This window comes from Panonychus citri, unplaced genomic scaffold (assembly GCF_014898815.1).
Source record: "Panonychus citri isolate SS breed McGregor unplaced genomic scaffold, ASM1489881v1 Contig00049, whole genome shotgun sequence".
Lineage (NCBI taxonomy): Eukaryota > Metazoa > Arthropoda > Arachnida > Trombidiformes > Tetranychidae > Panonychus > Panonychus citri.
Genome location: NW_026515454.1, coordinates 1390614 through 1401008, shown reverse-complemented (window position 1 = coordinate 1401008; position 10395 = coordinate 1390614). Strand labels below are relative to the sequence as shown.

The 10395-nt window shown below is 30.4% G+C and overlaps 1 protein-coding gene across 7 annotated transcripts; it reads left to right on the top strand.

Annotated features, from left to right (window-relative positions):
• The first annotated feature begins 504 nt into the window (after positions 1–504).
• On the top strand, positions 505–9395 carry LOC128385435 (endophilin-A-like). 7 transcript variants are annotated; one of them, XM_053344301.1, is made up of 10 exons: positions 505–665; positions 836–904; positions 1073–1145; positions 1290–1421; positions 1571–1704; positions 4780–5051; positions 5244–5362; positions 6173–6277; positions 6946–7206; positions 7620–9395. In XM_053344301.1, the coding sequence occupies exons 1-9, from the start codon at positions 621–623 to the stop codon at positions 7185–7187; spliced, it is 1191 nt and encodes a 396-aa protein (XP_053200276.1). In that variant the 5' UTR covers positions 505–620; the 3' UTR covers positions 7188–7206; positions 7620–9395. The 7 variants fall into 7 exon arrangements, with proteins under 7 accessions (XP_053200276.1, XP_053200274.1, XP_053200280.1 ...); XM_053344299.1 differs by having other exon boundaries at positions 5244–5446; XM_053344305.1 differs by lacking the exon at positions 6173–6277 and having other exon boundaries at positions 6979–7206.
• Positions 9396–10395: the final 1000 nt, after the last annotated feature.

Here is a 10395-nt window from a genome sequence, read left to right as displayed (position 1 = left end):
CATGACTGACGAGTTTGAAGATCCGAATTGGGTTGATTATCTTAATCCAACACAACAAAAGGTTTTGAGTGATCTTAAAAATCAGCAACAAGAATTTGATATTCAATACCTTGAATGGCAACGGGAACTGGAAGCTTGGAGAAAAGCTAATATCAATTATAGTGATCCCAAATTATATCGAGAATATGGTCAACAATGGGAAGAATGGAAAAATAAACTATTGGCCCAAAAAGATGAGATGCAAAGGCTTTACAAATTAACACTAATTCAGTTGAAATCACAAGCATCTAATCAAAAGGAGCAGAAAAGACAAAGTATCCAAAATGTTAACCAATTAGTTGATTAAACAATTACAATTAACAATTAAACCATCGAATGATTGAAATTTTAATTCATCATAAAGTTTAACAATTAACAGAAACAAAAAGAATACAATGAGAGCGCCATCTGGTGGATTCTAATTTCTCTAAATATCGGATACTCTTCGGTTCGAGTCCCGAATTAAAATCCTTTCAACTTGTTATTCAAGAACAACTGATTTTGGTTGAATTTGTGTTGAATTTGCTTCGCTGGTGGTAAATTGTTTTGATTGTTAATTAAGTTAATTTCCAATTATCACCATGGCTTTAGCTGGTTTAAAGAAACAAATTAACAAGGCTAATCAGGTAATTGTCTAATTTACGTCTTCCTTTCTCACCTCGGTCTTTATGTTTCGTTTGATTGACCTCAGTTTCTCATCTTTTTTGTTCTCTTTTTTTATTCTGTTCTCTATTTACCTCTTTCTTTTTGCCTTTCTTTCTCTCTCACTTACTCTTTTTCTGTGTCAATCTTTCAGTATATGAGTGAAAAAATGGGTGCCGTTGAAGGCACCAAGTTCACTGATGACTACCATGAAATGGAAAAGGTAAATATATCAACAATCTTTCTAATTAGCAGTAAATTTGCTAATTACAAGTTTAACAATGAAAATGTTAAAATCAAATGTTTTAGTATCTTGAATGTTTAATGGATTCTTTTTTTTTTTTTCACTTATTTTCTTTTTGGTATCTTCACAATTTTCGATAAAAACCAGAAAACTGATGCGACTGTTGAATTAGTCGACGAGATGATTGTTAAAACAAAAGAGTATCTCCAACCCAATCCTGGTATGTTAATTACTCACAATTGATTATATTTACCTTGATTAATGTTATTACTACCAATCTCTAAGTGATAACTTGTATTATCTAAGTTTAATCCGTTACCTTTAATCTTTCAATTTATTGTTTAATCTTCTCTTATCTCTTCAGCCACTAGGGCCAAACTTACGGTTACTTCGAAGGTTCAATCAGCCAAAGGACATGCATACAATCAACCAGAAGGAATTCTCGGTGAATCAATGATTAAATATGGGCGTAAAATGGGAGAGGAAAGTGATTTTGGTTAGTCTATATGATTATTTTCCAATTATAAACTAAATACAATCAAATCGAAATGGTTTGACCAAAAAAAAAACGAAAGGTTCATGAGCAATGATAATAATTGACTTTCTCTCTCTCTCCTTTGTCATCCTCATCTTTGATGATTGTAGGCCAAAGTCTCGTTGAAATGGGAGAAGCTCTTCGACAAATGTCTGAGGTCAAATTCGCTCTCGAAGATAATGTGAAACAGAATTTCCTAGAACCATTAACTCATCTACAAACTAAAGACATTAGAGATGTTTTGGTAAGAGAAACAATTAAAAGTTCTTTTCTCTCTCTCTCTCTCTCTCTCTCTCTCTCTCTCTCTCTCTCTCTCTCTCTCTCTCTATCTTTCATTCTTTCTAAATGTCCTTTCGTTTTCTTCAATCAATTCAATCTTCTTCTTTCTCATATAACAATATAAATCTAAGATCTAATCAACATTTGCATCATCCTTCAGACAATAACCATCACTAATTCAGTTAACAAAATTAACAAGACTCTCTTCTTACTCATCATCAAACATTCACCAAAAACAATTTCATTACTATTTATCTTGACATTTCTCCTTCCATTTGATAACTAATATCATACATATTGTACTATCAACGTATGATAACTATGATTATGATTATGATGAAAATGATAACAATGAAAAAAAAAACTTCTCATGTTGTTTCAATAGCGATGAAAAGTGTCTAGTCAGTTGATAAATAGTTTTTTCTTTCTTATAATATTTATTAAGTAAATATCTTATAATTTAGGTCATTTGTTGCTAGTTAATTGTTGTTAGTTCATGGCTACTTCCGTTGGTGATTAATAACCAAAAATCACACAATGAAGATACTCAATTTTATTATCATGTCTCATGAAATAAAACAGAGAAAGTGAAAGAAAAATGTCTATGGGATTTTCATGATACGATTTTCATTCTGGTTAAAGATTAGTTGATTTTTTGAATAGTTTGCGCATTATTATTATTATTATCATCATCATCATCATCATCACTTTTATTATTATCATGATTATCGTTTTCTACTGTGACTATTTGGAACGTAAAAGATGTTACTGAGCCAGAATTTTCACTCCATCAGAACCAGACACTTTTTTCTTGCTCACAATAATCGAAAAGTCAAATATTCTTTTCTCGCTTTTCCTGATTTATCATCTTCTCTGTCTTTTTTACTTTCTATCTTCTCTAGAGAGAAAGAGTGAGTAGAGAGAGAGAGAGAGAGAGAGAGAGAGAGACAGAGAGAAATTTTCAATTTTGATTGAGATTAAAGTTCGCCAACCCCTCGAGAAACTAAGCCTAAACCAGGAATTAGGAAGCGAAAGATTTACAAAGATTTAGTTGAAGTTCTCAGATTCCTCCTTTTCTTTCCCTGAGTGAATTTTGGCGATCTCGCTCTAAATGATTTTTCTCTCTCTCTCTCTCATCTATGTATTTTTCCATCATCATCATAATCATCCCTCATTCTTCATAATCAATTGATTATTTTGATTGTTGATTCATTGATCAGTAGCTTTCCTCAAATGTCTTATATATTGTTAACTCGATTCAGCTTTCAGTGACAGTTGATTGTTGTTTTTCATGATGACGACAATAATCATTATTAACTACTAATATTATTAATATATATTTATCATCTGATTTATTTGATAATTTAATTTCATCTTAACTTAATACACATTTTCATCTATTAATATCATCATTACTATCAATACCTGAATACAAGTACTTTTTTTATATTACATTTAATAGATGAGTTTCAGATGAAACAGAAATAGAAAAATTGAAACGATTCAATTATCTTATTAAATTTTCCTATTCCTCTTTGTCCATTTGATTTGTGTGTTTGACAAACAATTAAACCAATTCTTTGTCATGTAGTTTATTATATTTATTATTTTCATGGGATGATTCAAGTTTACATGATCAAGGGCTCATGGTGGTTATGAGAAATAGAGAGGGAAAAAAGGTTCACCTACATTCATCACAGTAATGAAACTTTTTCATTCACGTTTACTTTTATCATCCTAATATTAAACACTGACCTAGACTTGAATTAAATAACAATTAGATAACAAAAATTAACATATTTATACCTGTTTATGTCCCATTGATGGCTGATGATGATATGTTATCATGATCTTCATGATATGGTTCATGTTATTGCAGCGAATCCATATCAGGTCATTTTTTTTACTCATCGATCTAGTTACATGATGATGTTTCAAATTCATCCTGAATCATTATTATCATTCAGTATAAATATAACAAAAGCGATGAAAGTTTTTGAAATAATGATAAAGACCATGAAAGATGATTATCATGTAATAGTAATGACGATGAGAGAGAGAGAGAGAGAGACCAACCACTAATCAATATGAGAATGAGATAGAAATTACTGAATCATGGACATTTTCAATTCTCCCATGTAATAATCAAATTTTAGATTTTCTCCCTCATTCCCGTAACATTAATCAAAGATTAAATTAAATTTTTATCAATTGATTAGTTAATTACATTTTGTTTGTTCCATCAAAATTAATCAATATCATCAATCATGAAATTGGGTTGACAAGATTGAGAAAAACTTAACTTTGACATGATAAAATTTGAAAATAATTTCTATCAAATTTAGATCATTAATTGTAGTCAAATTATTGTAAAACTATTACATAATTTAAATCTCTTACTAACGATAATAATTCAATAGTAACAATCAAATTGATATTTATTATTACGCAGAAATTAAATAATAACTATTGATCTGTTCACCTGAGATTGACAATCTTATTTTTTTTTATTTTCTTCCTTTTCTTAGTTTCCTCCTTCTCTTCCGCCTTTTATCATCATCATCATCATCACAATCTAAATATAGTAATATAAGTAAATAGCAATGAAGTTAATCGAAAAAAAGTAATTGTTCTAATATTTAATTTAATCAACATACTTTTACCTAAATTAAGTTTCTCCATCAATTTAGAAACATTCATATTTCCTATGGAAATTTCTATACTTATACTCATCTCTATGTGTCTATTGTAATTTATTTTGCTCTTTTTTGATTAACATGTTCACTGATTGTCATCATCAAATTATTAACAGTCTTTCAGATCCATTAGTCGTTAGCTCATCATCTTATATATATAATAATTAGATTTTCCTTAATTGTCTCAAATTGATTTGAACAGTCCAATGACTTTATCGATCTCTTTTCTATCAAATAATAATAGTTACATGTAAATATATTTTCTGCTGTTGATTGTTTTGTCTTTTCCATCATTTCAATTGATTATACTAATTGTTTCTTTTTAAATTGTTGTTAATTTTTAGCATCATCGAAAGAAACTTGAATCTCGACGATTGGACTTTGATTGTAAGAAACGGAAAAAACGCTCAGGAGGCCATGTTACCGAAGAAGATATTAAAACGGCGGAAGATAAATTCGAGGAATCATTTAATTGCGCTTCCATGGGAATGCACAATTTACTTCAAAATGAACCCGAACAAATTTCACAATTGGTAGCACTATCAGAGGCACTCTTCGAATACCATTCCCAGTGTGCCTCCATTTTGGAAAGTTTGACATCTCGACTTGCTGATCAGTACGTTAATCCAACTCAAAATCAATTTTTGTCACCCTTTCTCCCCATAGTCTCTTCCCTTTTCGTCCATACTATTTTCTTACTTATCATATTCATTAATCCTATTTAGTAGTTGATTATGGCGAAGATAATATTTATATACACACAATGTTTCTCATTTTTAATACATTTTTCTCATAAAATTTATTCCAGGAAACGGATATCCGCTGAACAACCAATTAAACCTTATGTGCCCAAAAAGATTGAGGAAATTCAGCTTCCACATCATGATGATCTTACTCCTGGAGGAGAGACACCAGGACACACCAATGGTTCAAATATTTTCTATTCTCATTTCAACAATTATTCTGCTCACCTTAAAAACGGTAAAACCGTAACCAACGTAAATCATAATAGTAATATTTTATTTTCTATTATTAATTGTTTACTTTTTAATTTTCCCCTTCTTATATAACTGATGATTGTTATGGATTATTATTATCACTATTATGGTGATTTATTTATCTAATAGTTGATAAATGAAATGCTTGCTTCAATTATCAACTAATGATGATAATAATATTCAGTATATTTCTCCTTGAAAAGGTTATTACATTTTTTCAATATTATCTCATAGTTATTACATTTACTAATGTGATCAAATATTGAGATTAAATAGCCTCAAGGGTTATAGAAATTAGATTTAGATTCTAAATTGAATGGAAATCTTAATTTCAATGATTAATAACAATCTTCTTCCTCCTTTCAGTTTTTTTATCCTTCCTCTTATAAATAACATTGATTTTCATTAATTTTCTTATTCATTTAGTTATTAATAGTTAGTTATTAGTTATTTGTTTTTAATTGTATTATTTACATTTCTAACTTATTTGGTGTCGGCTTTACGGTGAGCTTTAATAATTAATTGTCTCTCTAATTGTTTTGATTCAATTCATACTAACACACGATTTATATGTTATCTTCCTCTCTATGTTTTCATCATCATGCTTTCAATTGCTTCATCAATTTCGTCCATCTTTTATCCCTTAATCTCTCTCTCTCTCTCTCGCTATATCGCTCTTACTTCTCTCTCACTTTCTCTCTCTTGGTTCAACTGATTCGTCTTCGGTGGGTTTATACAGCTCCAGCTTCTCCTGCAAGGTCTCCGGCCACTTCTCCGACGAAACCTCCTTCGTCACTTCTGTTGAACTGTCCCACTAACGGAGCTAACTCTAAATCTCCCAATGGTACTAACACTAAATTCAAATGTCCAATAGCTTAAAACAGCTTAGAGCTTAAGTCTTAAATCACTTTTAGTCACAATTAAACTAAATTAACGGTCTACTTAATTTCCCCACTAACATTTTCTTTTTTCTTTTCTTTTTCTCTCCACAATTGCATTTCTTTTGCCACAATTTACCTTTGCTTCGCTTTTTTTTCTCACCTTGCGTTTTGTTAATTGTTACTTTTCCATCTTCCAACGTATCAATTTGATGATAATGATGAATGTCAATGGTTCTCTCACCTTTACGACATTGACTTCATCTTTATTTGTATCATGATATGTTTTCATTTCTCTCCCTCTCTTGTCATCCTTTTTTCTTGATTTATCTTTTTATGTTCTCATGTTGTTTTCTGTTGATCAAATTTTCTGTTTTTCTTGTGTTACAATTTTATCACTTTGTTGACGTTTCTCATTTTACTAACATTAATTGATTAATTTGTCGATCGATCAATTCATCAACGAATCAATCACAATCACCTTGCATTAAATCATCTATCACCCAAATCACCACCACAATCAATATCTTTTCCTTTCTCCTTTGCAATTCCTATTCTCACAATTTGAACAATTGCTCGCATTTTGTGCTACTCTTTTTCGTTATTTTATCAATAATTGATCCTAAAACATTAGCATCTCCTTTACCATCGCCTGTCCGTTCTCCAGCTCGAACACCGGTCAGCCGAGGTCCATGTTGCCAAGCATTGTACGATTTTGATGCTGAAAATCCTCGAGAATTGGGATTCAAGGAAGGAGATATCATCACATTGAATCAAAAACTGGACGACAATTGGTTCGAAGGAACCATTAATGGAAAAACTGGAATCTTCCCAATTAGTTATGTTCAAGTTTTAGTTCCAATTGGACAACAATGACACCACTTAAAGACCACGGGTACGTGTTGGTAAACATAATCCGACATCTTGACCCACATTTCAAACGCTCATCCAAACGATTGTTTCAACATATTTTCCTTTTTCTTTTGTCTATCACTGATTATCTTTAACCAAAACAATCACAATCTAATCTTGATTTTCATGGTCATGTTAATTACTTATCAACAATAGTTGAAAAAAAAACTCACAATCTAATCATAGCACGTAGTCACATCAACGATTAAATCAACACGGAAACTCAAATAACCGTAACCTCTAATTATAAACAATCAACGTTTTTTTCCCCATTCAATTGTCACTTAAATAATCATATATTCAGCTAATTAATTATCAGAATGATTGCCCAATCCTTAATCATCATAACTACAAACTAAATTTACTAATTGTTCATTTTTCTCTTCTATTTTCCAGAGTTTGTCATTTTTTTATGTTTAGTTTTGGAATTGAAATCAACGCTTTACTTTTCGCCTGCTGATATACAAAATTGGATTTGAAATTTAGTCATTGATCCTTAATTGTTGATTTTACTTTGCAAAGACTTTTTTGATTTTCCTGCTTTCGGGACAATTTACAAAACCAAACAAAAAATTACGAGATTCAAAATTTCAACGATAACTTGAAATCACAAAAAAAAATTAAACGAGTGACAATTGAAAACTTTGAAAATGGGAGACACAAACATCCAATCCAATACAACCATTAATTTCACCACAAAAACAATAACAATTAATGATAATACAAAGCAATAGGAGGGAAAAGAGGATAGAAATTGAAGATTTACATTACCCACCATCGAATCCACCACAGAAAATCAATGTACATAAAAGTTAAGAAAGCAAACCAACCAAAATCATTCTCACATCAATTTGGAAATGAATTTCACCCTTGGAGATAATTTTTTCTCTCCTCATCTCTGTGTCTTGTTATCCTTTTCATCTTCATCTCTGAATATGAATCTACCATGAATTATTGTTAACTATTGAAAATTTTTCCCTCTTCCTGTTAATTGTACTACTACAATCATCATCTTTCACTGTCATCATCATCATAACCATCGTCAAAACTCAACTGATTGTAAATAGATGATCAGATTATTAGTTAAATTGATTTTTTGTTACCTCAATTGATTTTATTTTCAATTTCAATTGAGATGAAGTAATTGAAAATAATACAAAGTTTACCTTCACCTAATATTATAATACAAAGTGGGTTAACTTACCCACTCCACTTAACTCCTCTTACAATGTATCAAACTTATGCCAATAGTTAATCATCAGATTATTTGATTAACTTGTCAACTCAAATTTGATTAATTTGAAATCTCTTCCACCTCCTCCTCTTCCTCCTCCTTACATGTTGATGATCTTGGATAATCAAATAACCTCAATCATATGTTTTATAATTTATAACTGTTACATTTATTGTTTTGTTTTTCCACCTCCACCTCCACCAAAACCCACCGAGTGCTGCTAAGTCAAACTAATATCAATCTAATTTAATTGTTGTTTTTAAAAACTCCCAACTGATTATTGTAACACTTAACTATAAACTTGAACCACCACCCCAAGGACAAAATCGTGACATTTTCTCAATCAATACCAACAATTTACTCCGATTTGTGTAACAACCTCTGGAAAAATTAATTGTTATCATTTTTCTTCCTATTCTTTGCCATTATCATTATCATCATCATGTTCATCATTCAACAATCTTCAGGTACACAAGTGATTTTTTTGTGTGACAATATTTTTCTCATTCATCAAATCATCAGATCATCATTCAAATTGGTTTGATTAACAAATCAGCTCAGAGCTATAATTCAAATCGCCTAAAAAAATGATTTAATGAAAAAAAAAGCTATAAAAGAACCAAAAAAAAAACAATAACATCAACACATTATCGTCAAGAAAACAGACTAATCAACTGATTGTAATTGTCTGTGCATTGAGATGGATAAACAACAATTAACAATAATCAACAAACAATATTTTGAGAGCATCTTTTTGGCAATATTTAAATAATATCAATTGGAAATTGATAAATTATATTATTACAATTAGTTTAATTTGAATGATATTTTGTGGAATTGCTTGAATTTTCACTTTCTTTTCCTGTCAATTTGTTCACAATCAAAATAAAAATCTTGTCCTTATATTAATTATGATTAATAAACAAATGAACACACAATTAGTTTGTAATAATGATTAACTTTTCTGAGCAAATTCGGAATAATTCAAATCCAATTGAAAGATTGACAATATCAATTGAATTTAAATTACTCTTACAAGTAATAAAAAGATTTACATTATATGTAATACAATTAATTTAATTCCTTTGACAATCAATTTGATATTATAAAAGTAGAAGAGGTAAAATTGGTTGATTTAAATTTTCTGGGTGAAAATTCAATGAGTCTGAGTGAATATAAGGAAAGTATTGAAATCTAATAACATGGGAAGAAAAAGTAATATTCAGATGGATAAATAATCGAGTGAAAGTGATTAGATGTGTGAGAAAATGATGAAGGTTAGAATTGAGATGAAATCGAAATCGAAATGTCAAACTAAAGTCGAATAAAAAAAAGTGAATATGAACATTAGACTGGACTGAATTCTCATTCGATAAGGTGTAAGGATCTCTATTGAATAACTCGGTGCATGGCAAGAAGATGCTTTTGTCTAGAGCAGGTCAGATGAAGGAAAATTGATCCACCATGGAAAAGAGTCTCTTGGAGGGATTGGAGTGGAAAGTGAGAATGATAAATAGTAGATTGAAGATATGGAAGAAAAGGAAGAAAAAGAAGAGATGTAAGTGGGAATGAAGAAGACGATGATGATGATGATGATGAGAAAATCGATCAATGAATTCGTAAAAAACGTCATGAAAGAAAATCTTTCACCCTCATGGTTATCATTGAATTTCTCCTATTCTCTTAACTTTCCCAGTTGAATTTCCTTCGATTTTTCTCCCTCCCTCCATCTCTCTCTTTCTCTCTCTCGCTCTCTCTTCCACACTGCGTCTTCTTTTTACCTTATCTTCATCCTCACCCTTTTCTCCTCATCTTCATCTTCTTCCTCTTCTTTTCTCCTCCTTGTGAGTCTGTCGCTTTTTCCTGTGTAACTTTTTTCTCTCCTCATTCATATTCTCCTTTTTCCTTTGACATGAGAGTTTTATCCTCTTTCTCTCT